Genomic DNA, 23,251 nt, shown 5'->3' on the forward strand with positions numbered 1-23,251 from the left:
GGGGCCACCTCAGTCAGCCCTTGCGTGAGGCCAGCAGAGCTCACGTGGTATCACTGGGCTCTATTCCAGTGTTGTTAGTTGTACCAATGCCTCCCTGTGTCCTCCTGCCCTGGTTCTTAGCCTGATCTCCACTTTCTCCCAAGCTCTCACGCTCCTGTCTCTTTTTTCTTAAATACTGATCCAGATTATCCTCTTCCTCCCTTTCTTTCCTCCCCTTCAGCCCCCCACTCTCAACTGATAACCCTGCATCCCCTTCTTTCCTCCCCACCTGAGAGCTCCCTTGGGTACCTGCTCTTTACCTCCCAAATCTCCCTCCCTTGCTCCACCAGGCACAAATGCCCCTTCAGTCCCTCCTTCCCTTGTAGGACCCCAGGGTCCATGTCCGTGATTAGCTCCCTGGGGGGGGTCCCACTGAAGATCTGAATTGTCTTCCCACCTGAGTGTGAGGTCTTCATGGGAGTCTCCTCTCCCATCACACACCAAATAGAGGGGACACCCCAAGTTCACCTGATGGTGGAGAACTTGTGACGGTTGCCATGACGATCAATGAAACTGATGAGAATCTCTAGAACGAAGAGACGGATCTCTGCGTCCTCCATGAGGGCGGTGGAGAGAAGGCGGTCGAGGAAGTTGCTGGGCAGAGCGGACATCATGTTGTTGCACTGGAAGCCGGTGGATACCTGCAAGGGAGCCCAGGATCATGTGCTTAGGAACGCCGGCCCTCCCGGCAGCGGTGAGGAGCGGTCGGCAGAATCTGGGTCTGAAGCATCCATCCTCTCTAAACATCTCCCAGCCCAGTTTCCCTGTCCTCCACCTTAGGCAGCTTTTGGGAACCCTCCAACATCTACCTAGGCCACCTGCCCAGCTCAGCTTAGCTAAGTGGATGGGGATGGTATGCAGGGACATTAAGTTACTAAGAGCAAGCAGAGGTTGAGCACTAGAAGACAGCAAAAGCCAGGGAGCCTCTGAACCTAATGTTTCAGCCTAATTAGGGCACAAATGGCGAACATTCACCATGAACGCGCTTCATTAGGAGCACGAACAGTCACAGAGAAGGAGAGACAGTGGAATAACTTACAGCTGGGCTGAGGAATTAGAACCCACGGACATGGCAACAGCCAAGAGCACACGCAGCATTTGCTGACATCTCTTCTAGCGTGGCCATAATGAGGGTCTTCTGATTAAAGCCAGTTGGCACACAGAGACACCTCACCCATGACGGTGTCAAAGTAGTTAAAAGCAGCAAAACAGATTTACTGTTAAGTCCATACTGCAAAACAATGCCTTTGATGATTCAGCAGGCCCTTGAGGCTCTGGTAAAGCCTGGTGGCATCAGTAGTAAACATCAATGTTCACTGAAGGGGGTATATTTGAGTGTGCCCCAAACTGTCACCTTGGTAAGATGCAGGGTACAAGTTAATGACAGTAAACTCAGCAAAGAAATGGCAGGAGTACATAGACAAAGGAGGTACCAGATGTGGGCAGTGTCAGCACAAAAAGCCTTTATAAAAATAGTGTGACATGAAAGGTGTGGGCTGGAGAGAGGGGAGGGAGGGCGTGAGCGGGAGTGAGGAGGCTGTGCAGAGCGGCATAGTTAGAACAGAGACGGGTTGAGGGGCCACATGGGGGGTCTAGGGAGGGAAAGGGGACTGAGGACCTTCCAATTTCAGTCTGAGAAGTTTGAAATCTGGATGCACATCAATTAGAAACTGAGATTTACTCTTTAACAAGGAGCAACACGTGAAGAACAACATTTCTAGAAAATTCTTCTTGGTTGTATTTATGATAGGTGAGGAGGGAGGGAGCAACTATGAGAATAATCTAGTTCTGAGATGTCCAGAGTTTAGGCCAGGGTTGTGCCTTGGGGAGCTTGTTACAAATACAGATTCCAGGACCTCACTCAGACTAATGGCTCAAAATCTCTAGGGAATCTATATGTTAAACAAGTTGGTCATAGGAACAGCATTTGAGAACAATAAATCTAGCCTCCAGTGATGGCTGCAAAGAAGGAAAGAAGACAAATGTAAAAAAAATTGATAAAGGGGGGAATTCCCTGGCGGTCCAGTGGTTAGGGCTCGGCGCTTTCACTGCCGGGGCCTGGGTTCAATCCCTGGTCGGGGAACTAAGGTCCTGCAGGCCAAGTGGCATGGCCGAAAATATTTTTTAAAAAAATTAAAAATTAAATTACATAAAATAATTATGGTTATTATTTTTTTAAATGGATAAAGGGAAAGATAGTGGCTGGGAGACTGAGGTGGGCATAAGTACCAAGGGAGAAACAGGTGGAAGGGACCTGGGGAGATACTTGGAGGGAAAAAGGGCAGGAACCAATAGATTCCATCTCAATACAGAGATAATGTTTGAGTGACAAGTCCATTAGTAGCTGAGAAGGTACCTTTGTGAAAGTTAGAAACAGGCATCCTGCCTGCCCTGGAAGAACCAGCCCTGTGGGTACCCAGCCTGGCTAGTGAATGGAACACAGGTTGGATTTCAGCCCTCTACTCACCCCTTTGGCTGGGCATGTTTGTGCAGTGTGCAACCTGCACAACTGTATGTAGTAGCCTTGCCTTGGTTCCTTGGAAGGAGCTGCCTCCTACAGAGGCAGAGCAGGAATGGGGACAGGAGAGGCTCACCTGAAGGAGGGATTTCAGCAGCATAATCTGGGTCAGCCGGTTCCTGTTCTCCCTATAGACCAGAGACACAGATGATCACCAAGATGGTGATATAGGCAAAGACCCCACACTTGCCTGCCCAGTTCTCTCTCCTGATTAGATTCTCCATGAGGCTTATCTTGTTGGGTTACCCAGGACAGTGACTTCCAGACCAGGGAACAAATGGCTCCCCCCAAGGTGGGAGGTTGTTATTGGTGGGACAGCCTGAGGAATTGTAGGATCCAAAGGCCCACTAAAGGCTGCTGAGGGATTTGAGAGTAGAATGAGAGAAGACAAGTAAGGACAGAACCAGGAAAGTTGAGGTGGAGAAGGGAGAGAGCCCAAAAACGTGGGAAGGGGAGTCAGGTGGAATTTAGGCTGGGAGAGGAAGGGGGAGGAAGGCATGGTAGACTCACCCGGTCCTCCCCATCTCCATGGGGTGATGCAGGGAAGGCAGTGGAACCTTGCTCATGATGAAGAGGATCACCTCGGAGCGCTGGTAAGTAGGCAGCGTGCTGGCAAAGGAGCCTTCAGGAAAAAGACAGAAGAGAGGGTTTGAGGCCGGCAGCTGCTGGGGTCTCCGCTCAAACTTTCAGCTGAACAAACTACTGTGAAGAGTGCGGGCTGCTTCTCTAGGGAGACGATTAAGACCCAGAGGGAGACACCTAGATGACGGCAGAGGACTCTTCCAGGCTCCCGTTCCTTCACTTGTTATTCCGGAGGCTGCGGTTAAGGTCTCCGGGATGGAGAAGCTCCAGTGGCGCTAGGACCAGAAGGCTGTGAAAGTGATGAGCCCTTACATGCCCATGGTGGCTTTACGGGTCCCCTTCCACACCCACGTGCATATCCACGGCCTTCGCCCTGTCCTCTTTCCTTCCTTTTCTCTTTCTTTCTCCCACCTCCCCTCCAATCGCTCAAACGTGGAAGCATCAGGCGGGCCTAATGGGGACTGCGGTGCGGGAAGAGTTCGCCTGTCTTGGCCTCTGATCTGAACTCCAGGCTGAGAAACCCAGGGAGATTGTGCTGTGATCTAACTCAGGCCTGGCCCAGGCCACTCTGTGAGCTGCGTGCGCCATGGGCTGACTCCACTTCCCCCAGTGTCCGTGAATAACACGATTTAAGTGGATGACAATCCTACACCGCCCTGGACTAACGTCCTCGCGGGAGGGGCCCCGCCTTCCGGCCCGCCTGCCTGCCCCTCCCTCCGCGGTTCCGGCCCCGGGCCCCGCCCCTCCCCGGGCCACCCCCCACCCCCCACCTCCCCGGGCCCACCTATGGTCTTGATGACCGCCTCCTGGAACATGCGCTCCTCGTGCTCCTTGATGATCTTGGTGCCAAGGCTGATGGCCCCATCATAGCTCCCGGTCAAAGCGTAGTCGATGCTGAGCCGCAACTGCCTCAGCAGAGTGTTGAACATCTCCAGCACCGTGGGCCCTGAGCGCAGCGGGGTGGGAGACCTGAAATCCGGGGCTGGCACTCCTCGCTTATTCTCCCCTGCCCTGCATTATCGGGCAAGCCCAGGCCCACTTCCAGCCAGGGGCTTCCTCTGCCCGCTACCTTCCCCGGCTGATTTCTCCTCCTGAGGAAAGCCGGCTCTGACACCTCCTTATCGAGCCTTGCCCTCTTCTGGAAGGGGAGGCAGCCTACGGTTAAGGGCAGCTCCTTGTCCTTGGGGGGGGTCCCCGGGCCCCACTCCACTCGGGATCCCCCTTACCCACAGAGCCCGTGGCGGCAATGACAGCAGCTTCCGACAGGACCTCCACGATGCCCGCCCGCACCGTGGCTGCGCTGCGGCTGTTGGCATCCAGGTGGCTCAGGAGCTGCTGGATAACCAGGTGGGAGTGCTGCGGCTGGGGGGGAGGGAGAGGTGCTGGTCCCCAGATAGCAGCCCCCATATGGCCTCTGAGCCAGGGCAGCCCTTGACGAGGACCCAAAGCTGGGTGGACAAAAGGGAGGTCCCAAGGCTAGCAGGCACTAGAGGTGGCACCCGGCTACCCCGGTTCCTTTTCCTGAGCCCCTCCCCCTCCTCGGTCCAACAAGGAGCTGAGTCAAATCCCAATGAAGACCTGGATTTCCACATTTTTCCTGGGCCCCTTCACTTCAAATGGGTCAAAAGTCAATTTTAAGATACTGTCTTCCTTTTCAATTTCCCCAGGTCCCAGGTCTTATTAGGGTCACAAGAGACCAGGTGGTTTAGTCCAGTGGTGCTCAAAGTGTGGCCTGTGGTCTGGTGCCAGTTCAAGATCTGTCTGATGCCCGTTTACACTGAGCTAAGTAAGGAAATTGAGAGTAAGTGTTAAGTAATTTGACAGAAGCCATGGCAGCCAATTATGGTCTGTGGGCTTGTATTTTGCATGAGGTTTTCGTTTGTTTTTCCTAGGAATTCTTTTTGTGTTTTATAAAGTATGGGTCTGTGACATATTAGAAATTAAACTAGTCCTTCTCCACGACTAGGTTAAGCAGCGCCGGTTTAGACAACTAGGGGCTTAGGAGAAGTCACAGAGGACAGCTGGTTTTCTCCAGGCGTGCACCGTTCCGCTCCCAGAGGCGCCACCTTGGCCAGAGAGACAGGCTGGACCAGGGGAACCGCCGTACCTGAATTGAGTACATGATGATTTTAAAGCAACGGATGGCGAACACCTTGGGTTCCCAAAGAGAATGGTTATCCAGATGGCTGTGAGGGAGAAAATATGGAGAGTAACTATGAAACGCAAGTGATGTTAGGAAGGAGGAGAAGCTTGGTGGGAGAAAGTCACCTCCCGAGAGACCCAGCCCCTCTCGAAGCTCCCAGGTAAGTAGCAAGGGCTTTCAGGTGTAGGTGAGAGAAGGGAAGCACGAGAAGTCAACGAACAGGGTTCCGTAGCTGTGGGCTCAGGAATGAAGCCGGGCACCTTCCTCCTGCCAACTCGTCTCCCCAAAATGGTGCTTGGTCACCATGTGGTAGCTTTTGATGCCACAGTGCGGGGAACATGGGCACAGAGAAGGGACCCACTTGGCTGAAGCACCACAACTGTAACACCTCCTTCCCTCCCTCCTCCCGAGTCAGCGAGGAGGTGCCGGACCTGAAACTATTCAAAGCTGAAGGCGGGTGGGTGGGGAAGGGGTACACTCACACGAGAACAGGCTTGATGGCGTTTTTGATGTTGCCAAAGGCAGCGCGGCCCAGCAGTTCCCGAAGGCACCTCTCAGCCAGCTCTGCAGGGATCTCCTTCTCCTTCTCTGGTGCTTGGAGGGGGGAGGGGGACCGGCTGTGGAAACACACAGCCCACGGGTGAGGGATGGAATGCACGGCTGGGCGTCGCTTTGTGCAGGCCTTCTGTGCTTCCCTCATGCAAATGGTCCCAGTAGGACAAGCAGGAATTTGACGTGGGCTGCACTAGGTCACAGGGGAGGTGTTGAGGCTGTCAGAAGTTAAATGGGGGTAAGGAAGCCCAGAGTGGAGGAAGATTGTGGGAGGAGGGATAACGTTCTTTTTCTGGACATCCTAGGGATAGGCCTGATGTGCCTCTGTGGGAAGGATAGATGCCCTGAGCACCATGGGCCTGGGGAGGCGCAGACCACGAGTGTCTCCATGCCCCCGAGGCTTTGGAAGGAACGAGAGATGAGCTAAGAAGAGAGGGAGGCCGACAGAGCTGGAGAAAGCAGAAGAAAAGGGGAGAGAGGAAGGAGGGAAAAAAGCGGGAGGGAAAAGGGAAAGGCGCGGGGGTTGGCTTAGGTGTGACTCAGTGGTACCCACCCATCTCCACCTGAGACCACCACGGAGCTTGTCAGTGAAATGCTATTCCAGGAACAACCACCAGAGGGCACACTAAATTTCCCAACCGGCTCTAGCAGCGCAGGCTCAACTGACAGAAAGTGGGGAACCCACGATATCTTCAATAGGCGTCATGCCCAGCCAACGTGGACAGCACCGTGAACCTTTCCCTCCATCCCACTTCACAGAGGGGAAGAGCGAGGGGCAGGGACAGGATGAATCCATGTCTGGGGGTTCCCAGATTAAAACCCAGTATCTGTAACTCGTGTCAAGTGGCTGCTGGCTGGTCAAGTGGGCATTCTGAAGGGACTGGAACACCGCTGGGAAGTGAGAGAGAAGGAAGGTCCTCCTCAGCAACTGGAACCATGAAAGGCATTTAAAAACCTCCTTGGCCTGCTGCTTCTAGAAAGACCAAGGGAACCCGACTCTTGGTTCTTTGTGTTCAGCACACACTTACCCCAGGGAGCCCAGCACCATTACTGTTTTTCCTTCAGGAATGCAGACCTTAAGGGGCACAGCAGGCTGGTAGAAGGCCAGAGCCAAGGCTCCTAGGGAAGCAGCTTTGGACTCACTGCAGAACAAGCCACAAAAGCCAAGAGCCCTGACTTTGGGGCTGGGTTTTGCCAACCAGCCCAGCCGTGCGGTTGCCAGGTGCCCTGGGAGGGCTGCAGGGCCGCGTGCAAGCTCCCCCCTCGCCTGCTCACCTCTCTGCCTCCTCCACGTGTTGCAGATTGAAAAGCAGGGATGGGACGATCTTGTCCATGTGCTGTGGGTCCCAGATATTGGCCTGCAGTTCATCATTCACGGTCTTCCTCACCACCCCTTGCAGACCTTTGATACCTGACATTCGGATTCTGTAAGGAAAAGGGAGACATGGGACCATGAAGTCTCCAAGCCCTGACAAGTCCAGCTGCTGTGACAAGGAGAGGAGCACAGCGAGGGGATTAGGGATGCACTCGTCCCTCAAAAGGCAGAACAGAGCCCACCTTCTACTCTTCATGTGACTTGGCCTCCTGGCTGGCCGCCTTCTTGTGCTGGTGGATGTGAGCACGAAGGCCATGCCTTCTGGCTTGTCTTGGAGATTCCCAGACTGCCCTTGCCCCGTACCACCCAGGCTTCATCCCTAGGGTGCCCAGTTTCTCCAGGCTCTTTAGTACCCAGCTGGGTTTTCTCTAGCTTGAGCCCAAGATATAAGAGCTCAAAGTGCTGCCAAGAACGGAAGAGGCAGAAACCAGGGCTGTGAGCAACTTACAGGGGGAGGGGATCTGGAGGGGGAGGGGATCTGGAGGGGGAGGCACAGAGCTGTCAGGCTGTCAGGCACAAAGAGGTCTTGGCTGGGACTAAGCTGGCTGAGAAAGCGGAGGGGAGATGAGTAACAGCACAGAGGGGACCCCTTTTGCACATTCCCAGTTCCCACTCTGCTGACTCAGGGATCAGCACAGCCCTGCAGGAGGGGGCCCTCTTTACTGGCCATTTATTTCAACCTGAAGTTCCTTTTTTTAACCAAACCTTTTTTTTTCCTGATTATAACATAATACATGCTAATTATAGAAAAGTGTTAAGATGATTTCCCCTGCCATCGCCGCTCAAAGATAATTATCATTGGCATTTTGGTGTCTTTCCTTTCTCCTGTGTATAATATATGACAGAATCAAGAACCTGCTGCATATGTAATTTGTATTGGCTTTTTTCACCCATAGCATTCTATCACAAGCATTTTCCTACATCATTAACTCACAAACATGTTGAATGGTTATTTGATACACTGTTAGAAGAACTTTCTGAACTAGTCGCCTGTTGGTCATTTAAGTTGTTTCTAAATTTGCTTCTGTAATAATGCTACAATGGACATTGCTGTACAAAGTACTTTACTACATTCCAAATCATTGCCATGAGTAGAATTACTGAATCGAAAGGTAAGGAATGAAAGGCTCCCAGTTTTGCCAGATTCCTCTCCCCACGCCCACTGCACAAGCTGCAGGAGAATACCATCCTCACTGTGCCTGCCTCAGCACTAGGGATCTCATTTTAAACATCTGCTCTAATTTTGTGGCTCAGAAAAATCCTCATATCTTGTAGCGATTTCAGTTTGTATCCTTTTGATGATTATTGGAGTTGAGCAGTTTTTCTAAATATTTAGTTGCCATTTGTAATTTCAGCTTCAGTTTTAAGTGCTGTTACCATGGCGCTACCCTGAGCTTTACGCGGAGACCATAACTGGGTGGTGAGAGATGCCTAATGTACCAACATCCCCTGGCCCAGGACCATTAGGGCTGCTGGCAACGGGCAAGGATTCTCTGGGCAAACACTTAGCTGCTCTAATCCTGAGCCAAGTCAGCACCCTGAGCTGAGGCTGTCCAGACTTGAGAACGAAGTAACTGTAATACAATTCTGCTAACTATTCCTGGCTCCAGGTTAAAGGTGCTCCTTAGTGCACTACAAAAATAAATCTCAGACATGCTGGACTCATGTCCCACCCAAGAGAGCCTGGCTGGCAGGAAACCAGGCCCAGGGGATGGAAAATTTTCTACCCAGGGCTTCCTTATGTGTGACTGTATTAATTTTTCTTCACTCTTTCAATCTCCCCAGAATCCCTTCCACATATGTACACATTTCATTCCATGATGCCCAGAGCTGGCTGATCAGGCCTGGGGGAGAAGCAGCCTCTTATTGTTCCTTGTAATGGGCTCAGTGGAGGCCTGCCCACGTGCAAGGGACTGGGAAGTCTCTGAACCCAAGGGGACTACACACACACACACACACAACGCACACGCAAACACCCACCTATTCATGAGACCCAAGGGTAGTTCTTGGAAAGGAGCTCTGGGCTCTGCAAAGGCTGCGAAGGACCAGGGGGAGAGCTCAGGGAGAAGGGGTGCAGGGAGGTTATGGATGAGAGACAAGACAAAGGGAGAAACTCCTCTCACCCTGGCAGCCTTGCTTCCATGGGTGGCAGGTGCCAGGCTGTGGGTGATGATGGCACTGCCCGGTTGCTGGAAGCAAACCTCAGCACCCTTCTCCTGACCTTCAGTCGCTCCCCACACCATCAGGACACGGTGCAACCGTGTCTGCTTCTGTGCCTTCTCCCCTCCTACTGTGGAGTGTGTGTGTGCGGTTGTACGTGTATGAGTGTGTGATTTGTGTGAGAGTGTGGTTATGTATGTGTCAGTGTATGTGATTGTGTGTGTGTGTGGTTCTGCATGCCATTGTGTGTGTGTGCACATGTGGTTGTGTACGCAGTTGTGTATTGTGTGATTGTGTGGTGTGTGTGAGTGTGTGTGAGTGTGCATACAGCGGCATGAGGAGGGTCCCCTCCCCTCCTGGAGCTTGGCTCTACCTGCGGTCAGCACCTGTTACAGCCACACCTGGTCACGGTCCCCGCCTTCCCCATCACCTGCTTCTGGACACACCCCACCTGCTCCAGCCCCTTCTGCCTCTTCACAGCCATTCTGGAGTGAGGTGGCTGCTGAGGGAACCGGCGCTGGGGAGACAAGGGGCTCCTTCCTCCCGTGACCCCCACTGGCCCCCCTGCAGCAGCACAGCCCCAGGGAGCCCCTGGCTGGTTCAAGACAGAGGAGACTGGGGAGCAGGGACACTGCCATCAGTCCCACAGCGTCCTGCCCTGGAGCCGTTTCACAGCTGGGAAGCTTTGGGAACAGGCAGCCTGGGGGATGGAGGGTTTCACGTCCTGTTTCTCCAACCCAGACCAGCAGCCGTGGTGAGGAAGCTGTAGTTAGGGGCACACAGGGCTCCCGGACCGTGCCATTGCGTATCACATGCACTGGGGCCCCCTGCAGTGCTGACATGGTGCAGGAAGAAGCCAGTGGCTGAGTTCTGGAACAAACCCATGGAGACCCGGTCTCCCGTGGGCATGTTGGCCACCTGGCCTCAGCCCCCAGCCCCTTCCTTCTCCGACTCCTGCAGTTTTGCCTGGTAAGGACAGCTCAGCCCTTTTCCCTCCTTCCTCCTCCTTTTCCTGTGTTTCATTTCGCCTCCCCAGGTTGATAAGCACTCTTCGTAGGCAGTGGTTTACTTCTCATCCTTTATCTATCAGTATCAGCATATATTTGGGTGAATTTCTTTGTGATTTCATTGAGGGGTTTAATTTCTATGTCGATGAATGTATTTCTGTAAGTTAAGTATTTTTGTGAGTGTGAGTACGTGTGTGTAAAAGTGTGTTCTGTAATTCAAGACGTTTATCTGAAAAGCATCCATTCCTTCATTCACTTACTCAACAAGTATGTCTTCAGTGCCTGCTGCTCTCCAGGCACTGTCTTAGCACTTGGGATGCGTCAGAGAACAAAACAATGATTCCTGTCCTCACAGAGCTTACATTCTAGTGGGGAGAGACAGGCAATGAATGAGAAACATATGTAAATTATGAAACATGTTTGAAGGGGATGAGTGCTATGGGGAAATAAAAACAGAGCAGGGTGAGGGAGAAGGGGAGGGTCAGGGGAAGGCGTTGTTGACAAGGGGGTACTTGAGCAAAGCCTTGAAGGAGGTGAAGGAGTGAGCTGTACAGCTCCACAGAGGAAGCATCCCAGGCACAGGAACAGACTGTGCAAAGGCCCTGGGGCAGGAATGTCCCTGGTGTGTTTCCAAGGCAGCACGGAGGCCTGTGTGGCCGAAGAGGAATGAGGAGGGGAAGAGTGGAGGAGATACACTCAGGAGGGCAGCAGGGATCAGCCAATGTGAGGACTTTGGCTTTTTATCTGTGGGTGTATATTTTGATGGAGAGTGGTGAGTGGGAGTGCTTCTAGGGTGTATAAAGGCACGTACTTCTGAACAAAAGAGAGCACAGGTGTGTACATGTGTGTGTCACTGGCTCTCAAATTGGGCTCAGAGGACCATCACCTTATGTCCCACCCTGTTTTCTGTCCCCAGAGGCTGTTCCTTTAGAAAGCATGTGCTGGGAGCCCAGCTCTGCCCACGCATCCACCTAAGTCCCGCCAGATGCCCCTTCCCCACCAGCAACATCAGAGCCTCGGTAAACGCCAGTGAAATCAGACACGCAATCCGGGCTGGGAGCTCTACAGGACCATCAGTGCCTCTGCCATTAGAGGCACAGCCTCCTCAACTTCCCTTATACTCACTTAGTCTTGATCTCCAAGTCTTCATGGCCGGAGTGGCACATTTCACTGAAGCGAGACACGAAGAAATCGTAGCTCCGATGGTAGGATGGGGTGTCCTCCTCTATGTTGGCAAACTTCACAAACTGTGTGGGGGGAGAGGGGAAATTCATCGTGAGATGACCCGCCATGCTCCTCGCCTTTGGGCTCTGGGACCTGGCATCCCCCAGGCCCTTTGCCATAGTAAAGCCACAAGAAAACACATCTTAGGAACCATGCATCTCAGAATCTGGCTCTAGTCTACCTCCCAGAGCACACTCGGGAAATCTGAGTTCCATTCTACACAACAAGAGCAGAACCCCTGGCCCTTTTCAGCCCTCCCCTGCTGGGTGAGCAGAGGATGGAAGAGAAGAGAAAGAGAATGGGGCTCAGTCACTTAACCTCCTCCTCCCATTTACATCCAGAGCTGCCCCAAACATACAGGCTGAAAGGCTGTGAGGAATAACACTGGAAACCGAGCAAAAGCCAAGGCCAAAGCATAGAGCACCACCCTAGAATGCATTCTGGGAAACCGGGACAGAGCTGAAATTTGATTAAAAACCGTAATTACATTTTATTGTTAAAATTTTGAGTACATTTTTAACGTTTGCAATTTCAGTTCATTAAGTCTTGCTCAGCATTCTCAGCCGCTAGATTCCTTCTGTCATCACCATGCTGCACATTTGCAGTTCTAAATAGGGACTTGATTTCAAATGAGTCTCTCAGAGAAGCAAGAATCACAGACTGAGTGGAGTTAAATTACTAAAAGTTAAATATAATTTTTATAGGTTATTTTGTTTAATGTTATAAATTTAATACCACAAACAACTCTAAACAGACTAAACTTAAACTACATTCTCCACTATTCTGCCTTGTATTATTATACAATTTTTACAAACCTTCGTTGGTTCAAAGAGGACATACTGTTATTCCTAAAATTATCTCATCAGCACACTCTCATAATATTGAGTATCAATTGTCAACCTGTTTCCCCATTTAACTACTTAAAAGTTGTTAATAACTATTTTTTTGGATGAAAATTAGCAACTTCCACAAGCATCCTTATTATTACAGTGTTTTGTTCTTGCAATAATAAATATGCATTTATTTTCTGCTGAATCATAAAACCTCAACATTCAAAGCAGATAAGGAAATCTTCCCTTCTAAGTTACATCTAAAATGCACACATATATGTGGAAGCAAGTATTCTGATATTAGCAATAAACCCAAATGACATTGCTTGCATTATTGATGTGGTTATGCAGAAGAGGCGTAGTGGTAATCCATGTGATCACAAGATCATTGATTAGACCCAAGTTCAGGAGTTCCAGAAACAACGATAGAGCTGGCCTTTGGCTACGTGATCTTCCTAAGCCCCACAGGCTAGAACACAGACTTAGGCTGGTACCGAGGCTAAAACTAAATTTGGGTGCATTGCTGCTCTTAACCACCAACAGGATGTTCCCAGGCTGCACTCCCCACAGCCAAAGCCTGGCTTGGTCCGTCCACTGAGAGGGGTCATGCAGCTATGCGGTTCTAACCGCAGATCTACCTCTAACTGGTGGGGTGACCTTTGAGTGGGACATTTGACTTCTCTTCTGTCTTGGTTTTCCCATGTGTGAAATAAGCAGCCCAGTCTTCATTCGCTACATTTCTTTATTTTTTTATTGATGCTATATCTACTTCAAATATGATGAGGCAGCTTAAGATAAGACTATGTGTATGCGAGAGTGCATGCATTTCAGAATAACCAAAACAAGACTGAAAAAGAAAAGAGGCCAGTAATAAAGGAGAAACAGTCAAACAAAGACTTTGTCCCTAATATATAGTGACTGTGTAAACCCAAATGTATGTCAGGAGAATGAATAACCGAACTTCATGGTCACTGGTGTAGGAGTTTATGGGCTAATAGCAATGATGTTTAGAACATATATGTATCAGGTACTACCCTAAGCATTTGACATACATCAGCTCTTTTGTTTCTTAAAATGACTCTAAGTTAGAGAGATATTATTATTCTCATTTTACAGACAGAGAGACTGAGACCCACAAATGTTACATAATTGCCCAGGGTCCTGCAGGAGAAACCCAGGTCTCAACCACGAGCCTCTCCAACAGAGCTCTGCCCAGCTCTGTCCCTACTCCTGGCTTCCTCTAGCGCCTCAGGCCAAATGACCCATGAGAGTTGCTCTGGGGACTCGAGGGTGGTGGATATTGTCAGGGAGAACAAACAGAGGATGAAGAAGCCGCCAGAGGGGACCTTAGTCTAGCCTTTTTAAGAGGGCTGCAGGAGTGAGGCCACTGGTTTCCAAACACTGAGGTACAGCAGTCGAGGGGGCTCCGTGACCATGCAGATTTCTGCCACAAGCCCCAGACGTGCTGAGTCAGCCTTGGAGGATATTCACCTGTTAGATGGTCTGAGGCTCACGCTTGAGAAACACAGCAGGATCCCTGACAGGCAACCTGGCGGCCTCCCTTCCCTCTGGCCCCCCTCCCCACGCTGATACTTCACTGAACGATTCCTGATCTCTGTGGACGTGACATCAAGCCTCGTCACTTTTTTTTTTTTTGGCTGCGCCACGTGGCTTGCAGGATCCTACTTCCCTGAGCAGGGATCGAACCCCCGTCCTCGGCAGTGAAAGCACGGAGTCCTAAACAGTGGCCTGCCAGGGAATTCCCAAGCCTCTTCACTTTCAACCTTGACTTTCCCCTTCCTCCAGTGCCGTGGAACCTCGAGCAGGACTGGTGGCCCGTCAGGTGGCATGGCCGGAGCCCTGTTCACGCCCAGTCTGCTCTGACTGTTTTCTGCACTGTACAGGCTGCTGAAGATTTCAACTACGACGCCCTGGCTGCAAGGTTAAAATGGAGATTACAATCAATTTTTAAAAATTAATTAATTTTATTTATTTATATTGGCTGCATTGGGTCTTTGTTGCTGCACGCGGGCTTTCTCTAGTTGCAGCGAGCAGGGGCTACTCTTAGTTGTGGTGCGTGGGCTTCTCATTGCAGTGGCTCCTCTTGTTGCACAGCACGGGCTCTAGGTGCGTGGGCTTCAGTAGTTGCGGCACATGGGCTCAGTAGTTGTGGTACACGGGCTCAGTAGTTGTGGATCGCAGGCTCTAGAGCGCAGGCTCAGTAGTTGTGGCACATGGGCTTAGCTGCTCCACAGCATGTGGGATCTTCCCGGACCAAGACTCGAACCCATGGACCACTGCACCACCAGGGAAGCCCCAATTTTTAAAAAATGGAACATTCTGTGACAGCCACAGAGGTAACGCAGGGTAGAAGACACACATGGGGATTCCTTTCCTAGAACCACGGAGGCTTTTTTCTAGGCTGGCCCAGCAGTCACTCCTGAATCTCCCCCAGCTGGGCCAGCCACAGCTGCTAAGCTCACTGGAAAATTCCCTCACTCTTTTCTCTCATGACTCTCTGCATCCCCAGATTTTTACTCTTCTATAGTCTTCTTCCCTGGAAACTTAGCTTTGAGTCTCCTTCTCAAATTTCGATTTTAACAGAATGGTGCTTCTGTTTAAGTGGGTATGCCCTCCTACATCCGCTGGGCCCACAGTCAGACGGCGTCTCCTCACTCAGCTCCTTGTCACCTGTGTGACTGTGGACATCGTTTAACTTCTGAGCCACTGTTTCCTTATCTGAAAAATGGGGGTGATGGGGCCTACGCCACGGGGTGTCGCCAGGGTTAAACGAGGGGACGGATGCAGAGCGTGCCCGGGGGAATGCTCAGGACCCTGCGCTGCGGTGAGCAAGGTGACAGGGGCCTTTAATGGTCTGCTCACCAACTCCGGTCCTCGGCTCTGGTGCAGTGTGACCCTCGTCCTTTCCAGCCAGGCCATCACAGAGGAGGAGCCCAGATAGGCAGCGTGGGCCATGCCCGCGACCATGCAGGATGCCGGGGGCAGGTGTGAATATGGGAAGAAGGAAATGAGTTAACAGCCATCCCAATGAACTGGTGCCCGAGGGTGGGAGTTGAGGACGGTGGCAGAGGGCAGGGGAGTTGGAAGATGAGGGCCAAGCCCCCTGAAGCACCATTCAGGAACCGAAGGTCAGTTAGTGCCATAGGATGGGACAGAGCCCAGCACTGAGAGACAAGGAGGTGGGGCTCGATGGGAGCTCGGGCAGCCGGCACTGCCAGACCGGGAAGATGTGGCCCAGCATTTGTTTTCATCTCTTTAAAATGCATATATCACCTCCTAGGAACGTGAATGAGGTGGAGATAATTAAGAAAAGCTCCCCTAAAGGAGAAGTAACCACTGACACTGCAGAAATACAAAAGATCATGAGAGATTACTACAAGCAACTCTATGCCAATAAAATGGACAACCTGGAAGAAATGGACAGATTCTTAGAAATGCACAAACTGCCGAGACTGAACCAGGAAGAAATAGAAAATATGAACAGACCAATCACAAGCACTGAAATTGAAACTGTGATTAAAAACCTTCCAACAAACAAAAGCCCAGGACCAGATGGCTTCACAGGTGAATTCTATCAAACATTTAGAGAAGAGCTAACACCTATCCTTCTCAAACTCTTCCAAAGTATTGCAGAGGGAGGAACACTCCCAAACTCATTCTACGAGGCCACCATCACCCTGATACCAAAACCAGACAAAGATGTCACAAAGAAAGAAAACTACAGGCCAATATCACTGATGAACATAGATGCAAAAATCCTCAACAAAATACTAGCAAACAGAATCCAACAGCACATTAAAAGGATCATACACCATGATCAAGTGGGGTTTATCCCAGGAATGCAAGGATTCTTCAATATACGTAAATCAATCAATGTGATACATCATATTAACAAACTGAAGGAGAAAAACCATATGATCATCTCAATAGATGCAGAGAAAGCTTTCGACAAAATTCAACACCCATTTATGATAAAAGCCCTGCAGAAAGTAGGCATAGAGGGAACTTTCCTCAACATAATAAAGGCCATATATGACAAACCCACAGCCAACATTGTCCTCAATGGTGAAAAACTGAAACCATTTCCACTAAGATCAGGAACAAGACAAGGTTGCCCACTCTCACCACTATTATTCAACATAGTTTTGGAAGTGTTAGCCACAGCAATCAGAGAAGACAAAGAAATAAAAGGAATCCAAATCGGAAAAGAAGAAGTAAAGCTGTCACTATTTGCAGATGACATGATACTATACATAGAGAATCCTAAAGATGCTACCAGAAAACTCCTAGAGCTAATCAATGAATTTGGTAAAGTAGCAGGATACAAAATTAATGCACAGAAATCTCTTGCATTTCTATACACTAATGACGAAAAATCTGAAAGTGAAATTAAGAAAACACTCCCATTTACCATTGCAACAAAAAGAATAAAATATCTAGGAATAAACCTACCTAAGGACACAAAAGACCTGTATGCAGAAAATTATAAGACACTGATGAAAGAAATTAAAGATGATACAAATAGATGGAGAGATATACCATGTTCCTGGATTGGAAGAATCAACATTGTGAAAATGACTCTACTACCCAAAGCAATCTACAGATTCAATGCAATCCCTATCAAACTACCACTGGCATTTTTCACAGAACTAGAACAAACAATTTCACAATTTGTATGGAAACACAAAAGACCCCGAATAGCCAAAGCAATCTTGAGAACGAAAAATGGAGCTGGGGGAATCAGGCTCCCTGACTTCAGACTATATTACAAAGCTTCAGTAATCAAGACAGTTTGGTACTGGCACAAAAACAGAAATATAGATCAATGGAACAGGATAGAAAGCCCAGAGATAAACCCACACACATATGGGCACCTTATTTTTGATAAAGGAGGCAAGCATATACAGTGGAGAAAAGACAGCCTCTTCAATAAGTGGTGCTGGGAAAATTGGACAGGTACATGTAAAAGTATGAAATTAGAACACTCCCTGACACCATGCACAAAAATAAACTCAAAATGGATTAAAGACCTAAGTGTAAGGGCAGACACTATCAAACTCTTAGAGGAAAACATAGGCAGAACACTCTATGACATACATCACAGCAAGATTCTTTTTGACCCAGCTCCCAGAGAAATGGAAATAAGAACACAAATAAACAAATGGGACCTAATGAAACTTAAAAGCTTTTGCACAGCAAAGGAAACCATAAACAAGACCAAAAGACAACCATTAGAATGGGAGAAAATATTTGCAAATGAAGCAACTGACAAAGGATTAATCTCCAAGATTTACAAGCAGCTCATGCAGCTCAATAACAAAAAAACGAACAACCCAATCCAAAAATGGGCAGAAGACCTAAATAGACATTTCTCCAAAGAAGATATACAGATGGCCTACAGACACATGAAAGAATGCTCAACATCATTAATCATTAGAGAAATGCAAATCAAAACTACAATGAGATATCATCTCACACCGGTCAGAATGGCCATCATCAAAAAATCTAGAAACAATAAATGCTGGAGAGGGTGTGGAGGAAAGGGAACACTCTTGCACTGTTGGTGGGAATGTAAATTGATACAGCCACTATGGAGAACAGTATGGAGGTTCCTTAAAAAACTACAAATAGAACTACCATACGACCCAGCAATCCCAATACTGGGCATATACCCTGAGAAAACCATAGGTCAAAAAGAGTCATGTACCAAAATGTTCATTGCAGCTCTATTTACAATAGCCAGGACATGGAAGCAATCTAAATGTCCATCGACAGATGAATGGATAAAGAAGATGTGGCACATATATACAATGGAATATTACTCAGCCATAAAAAGAAATGAAATGGAGGTATTTGTAATGAGGTGGATGGAGTTAGAGTCTGTCATACAGAGTGAAGTAAGTCAGAAAGAGAAAAACAAATACAGTATGCTAACACATATATACGGAATCTAAGGGGGAAAAAAAAAAAAAAAAAAAAAAAGGCCATGAAGAACCTAGTGGCAAGACGGGAATAAAGACACAGACCTACTAGAGAATGGACTTGAGGATATGGGGAGGGGGTGGGGTGAGATGTGACAGGGTAAGAGAGTGTCATGGACATATATACACTACCAAATGTAAAATAGATAACTAGTGGGAAGCAGCCGCATAGCACAGGGAGATCAGCTCGGTGCTTTGTGACCACCTAGAGGGATGGGATGGGGAGGGTGGGAGGGAGGGAGATACAAGAGGGAAGAGAAATGGGAACATATTGTATATGTATAACTGATTCACTTTGTTATAAAGCAGAAGCTAACACACCATTGTAAGGCAATTATACTTCAATAAAGATGTTAAAAAAAAAAAAAAAAAAGAAACTGTGAAGTTCCCCAGATTACCGCTGTAAAGGAGGAAGATTCTGAGTCAGAGAACTGACAGGGGCAGGGAGGTCAAGAATGAGGATATAGCCTGATGGCAATTGCCTTAAAGGTAGATGAACAGATATACCTGTGGATAGAGGGGAAAATGTTCAAGATAAATTGTTGAATGAATTAAGCACTTCACTGGAGAAAATTATGTGTAAATAGATATAGGTATATAATGTGAGGACCACTGCAAATTTAATAAACATATTTAAACATTTTTTCAGTGTCAACATTGATAATTTATTCATCCCAAATAAGACCAGGGTTCGAGTAATGTTTTTACTTGTTTTTTGTTGCTTGTCACCAGATTATTATTAATTTTTTCATATATTGTGACAATGTTTAAAGTATCCTTCCTCAATGTGGTGGTTTTAAAACATGTACGAGTCTAATACCTCTCCCTTTGAATTTGACCTGGTGTTAATGACTCGCTCCTAATGAATATAAGGTGTTGTATGACTTCTGAGGCCAAGCTGTAGGAGATACAGCTTCCACCTGATTTGATTTCTTTCTTGGGATGATTGCTCTTAGAACCTAGCTGCCATGCTTTAAACTCAGGCCACACACAAAGGGTACATCAAGGTGTTCCAGCTGACAGCCTCAGCTAAGGCCCCAGCTGTCAGCCAGCATCAACTCCCTAATATGAGTGAGGAAGCCATTTAGATGACTCTACCTCCATAAATCTCCTGACTGCAACCACATTAGAGACTCTAAATGAGAAGCATCTAGCTGAGCTGAGTCAATCGCATGACTGTTATAGAAAATAATAATAAATGATTATTGTTGTTTTATACCACTAAAGTTTGGGGTGCTTTCTCTGTAGTTATAACCAGAACAATAAATGATTGAACTAAACTTCACAGCTACACTATCAATAATTATTTACACATAACTTATGTTTTATTGATTTATTTGATCGATCATATACCCTATGTTATACTTTTCCTTGTATTCTTTTTTCATTCTGCTGGAATACATACTAAAGTTGTTTTCCTCCCAGAATGAATTCTGTGTCCTTGCATGTCTGAAAAATACTTGGAATGGTAGTTTTGACCTTTTATTAAATTCTAGACTCAGAATTATTTTCTCTCTTCTTTTACTAGCATACAGTTTGATAGATGAGAGTTCTGATTCCAATGTTATTCCTACTCCAGGGTAACTGATATGTTTCCTTTTGTTTTTGTTAAGCCTTGGCATTTGGAAAATTCACCAGGACATGTAAATATCTTCCTTCTGCTTGGCATGCTTTTCTCCCAGATCTTTCCATGGCTAACACTTTCTTGCTATTCAGATCTTATAGCAAATGTTACTTCCTCAGAGATACCTTCATTGACATACTTGTATAAAGTAGCTTCATACAGTTATTGTCTCATTATCCATATGACTTTCTTCAAAGAATTTATTGGTTTTTAATTTTTGCTATATTTGTTAATTCATTAATTTGTTTCTTTTCTTTAACATATAAGATCCAAAAAGGCAGAATTTGGCCTTTCCTCTTTATGGCTGTATCTCTAATATATCTAGCATATAGTAAATATTGAATAAAATATTTGATAAAGAAAAAAAAAAAAAAAAAAAAGAAAAGCTCCCTGAGTTCCTGGGATAACAGGAACTGAGTGAATTCAAGGCTTATTGTAAGTAAGGTTTCTAGTTCTAAGAGGCTTAAACTTTTTACGGTCCGGCAGGACTCAGCACCGCACAGTCGTGGAACGAGCGTTTGCGGGGCGATGCACAAATACATTCAAGACACTGCTTCACAGACAGCACTCGACTCTCCACACACCTGCCGCTCCACTTCATCAGAAAAACAATTTCGCATATGGTTATTGTGAAGCACGTTTGCTTTGTTTCGACTCATACTTGGTTCCATGGGGAGCCTTCAAAATATTCCTTGAAGAAGCTATTTATAGACACGGGAGTTTGTGTCTGGAGGAGCCACACCAGGCCCTGTGCCCCATCTCTAACGCCACGTGTGGATGGCAGCACTATGTGACAGAAGGAGTTAACGCCTATATTCTGAGAAATAACAACATTAAATATTTCTACGGCACTTGCAGCTCAGGCATCATGTTAGTTTCCCGGGGCTGCATGCCTCCAGTCTCTGCTTCTGTCTTCACAATGTTTCCTCCTTTGTGTCCAGTCTCCCCCCGCTTCTCTCTTACAAGACCCTTGTGATTGCACTTAGGGCCTACCCGGATAATCCAGGATAATCTCTCCATCCCAAGACCCTTAACCTGATCACATCCGCAGAGACCCTGTTTCCGTATCAGGTGACATTCGCAGGTTCCAGGGATTGGCACGTGGACATCTTTTGGGGGACCATTTTCCAGCCTACTGAAACATCCACTACCTGACGTAATTTTTGGCAAACCAGTGAGTTTAATAGGAGCGATATTGCTCCCATTGTGAAGACGAGGAAACTGAAGCTCTAAGGGAGCCGCTGAATTATTTCAGGTCAACCCGCTTGTGACAAGTGGAGCTGGGGCTCAAATTGGGGAATTCTGATACTTTGATACTCTCTGCCCTCCACCAGTGGTTTTTAAATTTTACTGTGTATCAGAATGACCCGGGGAGATCATTGAAAATGCAGACTTTTGAACCACCCCAGGCCTGTTGAACAAGACTCTCTGAGGGTAGGACCTAGGCGTCTGCATTCTGAACAACCCCCCCTGCCCCACCAACTCCTACCCTGGAGATTCTGGGGCAGGGCATCTACAGATCCCATGTCCTTTGTTCTTTTACTGGAAAGCTGGACCAGTATCTGTGGAAATGATCCAAGGCAGGCTAGGAAGGAGAAAGCTTAAGCAGTACATTTTGGCCTCCTCCTGTCCTTGGTAACAGAGGCCAGTCAAGGCTGGAGAGATGGCCACCTCCTTTGAACTGGGATGGCTTGGGGTTGAACCAAGGGGTCCATCTCTGAGGCCCGGGAGGCTGTGGCCTCCAGGCTCAGGCTGTCGACCAGCCAGGCCATTGCCTCGCTCTCCAGGACTCTTGCTCTGTTATGAGATCTGGTGATGAGGCTGCACTTGATGCCATCCAGAGGGACTGAACCCCGTTTACTACATTACGGGTGGCACCAGGGCTAATAAAAGAGGCAACATTTGGTACCAGGATCTCTGAGCATCCTTGGGAACCCTTGATTTGATAGCTTGTCAGGAGGAGCTTCCCTTCCCTGAGTCTGAAAGTACGACAGCACAGATGACCTGCCCAGATGACCTGGTCAGGGAACGTTGGCCTGCAGTATCCCCATGGGGGCAGCTCCAAGGGAGCCCACCTCAAGCTGCTCCTGAGTCCTCCAGGGCTGACAGGACGAGGCCAAAATGGAAACTTTAGTAATTGTGGTTCAGAGGATCAAATCTGGGGGACCTGGTCATGGGACCACACCCACTGTAGGAGTCCACTTGGGAAACAAAGCTGGCTGAGATGGGGTTGAGACTCTAGGGTTTAAAATAGAGCCTTCATCCCTCCTATTAGAGGCAGAACAGTGTTATGATTATGAGAAGGGGTTTGGAGCCAGAATGCATTTCTGAATCCCACCTCCCACTTAGTAGGAGGCTGATAGGAGGTACGTTTCTTAAGCTCCCCATGCTTCGGTCACCCCATCTGTACAATGGGGCCAGCAAGAGCAGCTGCCTCATAGGCTTGGTATGAGCAGCCCATCAGAGTTAACAGTTATCACCTCATTTTTCCCCCAGTGGATTTCTGGCTTGCTGTCAACACTCCATACGTTTTCACTGGGCCCATTTACCTGTGTGACTCACTAATGTTTTAAACACTTGATACAGCAGGAACTTCCTGTCTACTTCACTCCTACCATTGCTAGTTCATACCTTACAAATGGCTTTTGTTAAAATGCTACTTGCCTAATGCACAAGATTGTGAAATAATAAAGTTGGGGTTTTTTTGTTTTATTTTTTTAAGATATTGCAATGATGAGGAAGGTCTCCATAGCAACAAACTGGAGACTTTGAAGATGTGACACTTCAAAGGCCAAGGGCACCACTAGGGCCACCCTTTCAAGACCAAAGTTTCAGCTCTTCATATACAACAAAGGGTGCCAAGTTTGCTGGAGGAGATCACCAACCCTCTGGCACAAGCAGGAAGAAGACATGGTTGTGTGAAAACTGAGAGTTACTAAGGCGCTGGGTCAATAGAGAGAAAGCAAGCTCCAAATATTGACATTGCAAAACCAGCTCTCCCCAGGTCTGGAGAAGAAGCTGAGCTGGTCAGCCTCACTTCAGCGCTAGCCAAGTCTCTCCAAGCAGAAGTCAGCCTTACCCTCTTCTGTAGATGGGCATTCTGAACCCCACAACTCCCTGCCATCAACAATAGAACCACAGTGTAAAATACTGGGCATAGGGATTCTCTGGTGGTCCAGTGGTTAAGACTCCACG

General features: G+C 48.2%; 1 protein-coding gene and 1 long non-coding RNA gene across 5 annotated transcripts in view; one reads left to right on the top strand and one right to left on the bottom strand.

Annotated features, from left to right (window-relative positions):
- The window catches only part of LOC309644114, a 139,523-nt gene that overhangs the window by 68,105 nt on the left and 48,167 nt on the right, over positions 1 to 23,251 (top strand). The gene's annotated exons all lie outside the window — the stretch shown is intronic.
- Positions 1 to 23,251, bottom strand: part of EFR3B (EFR3 homolog B) — a 92,233-nt gene that overhangs the window by 15,465 nt on the left and 53,517 nt on the right. For 2 of the 4 annotated variants that reach the window (XM_082427465.1, XM_082427464.1), the window contains 9 exons: positions 11,502 to 11,623; positions 7,110 to 7,259; positions 5,765 to 5,899; positions 5,247 to 5,325; positions 4,366 to 4,501; positions 3,924 to 4,085; positions 3,068 to 3,179; positions 2,634 to 2,685; positions 508 to 680 (listed from right to left, as the gene is read on the bottom strand). In XM_082427465.1, coding sequence (XP_082283591.1) covers positions 508 to 680; positions 2,634 to 2,685; positions 3,068 to 3,179; positions 3,924 to 4,085; positions 4,366 to 4,501; positions 5,247 to 5,325; positions 5,765 to 5,899; positions 7,110 to 7,259; positions 11,502 to 11,623 — 1,121 coding nt within the window. The remainder of the gene's footprint in view (positions 1 to 507; positions 681 to 2,633; positions 2,686 to 3,067; positions 3,180 to 3,923; positions 4,086 to 4,365; positions 4,502 to 5,246; positions 5,326 to 5,764; positions 5,900 to 7,109; positions 7,260 to 11,501; positions 11,624 to 23,251) is intronic. The other 2 variants (XM_082427467.1, XM_082427466.1) reach the window with 2 other exon arrangements.

The sequence above is a fragment of the Balaenoptera physalus genome (genome assembly GCF_965194825.1).
Source record: "Balaenoptera physalus genome assembly, chromosome: 15".
NCBI classification, from domain to species: domain Eukaryota; kingdom Metazoa; phylum Chordata; class Mammalia; order Artiodactyla; family Balaenopteridae; genus Balaenoptera; species Balaenoptera physalus.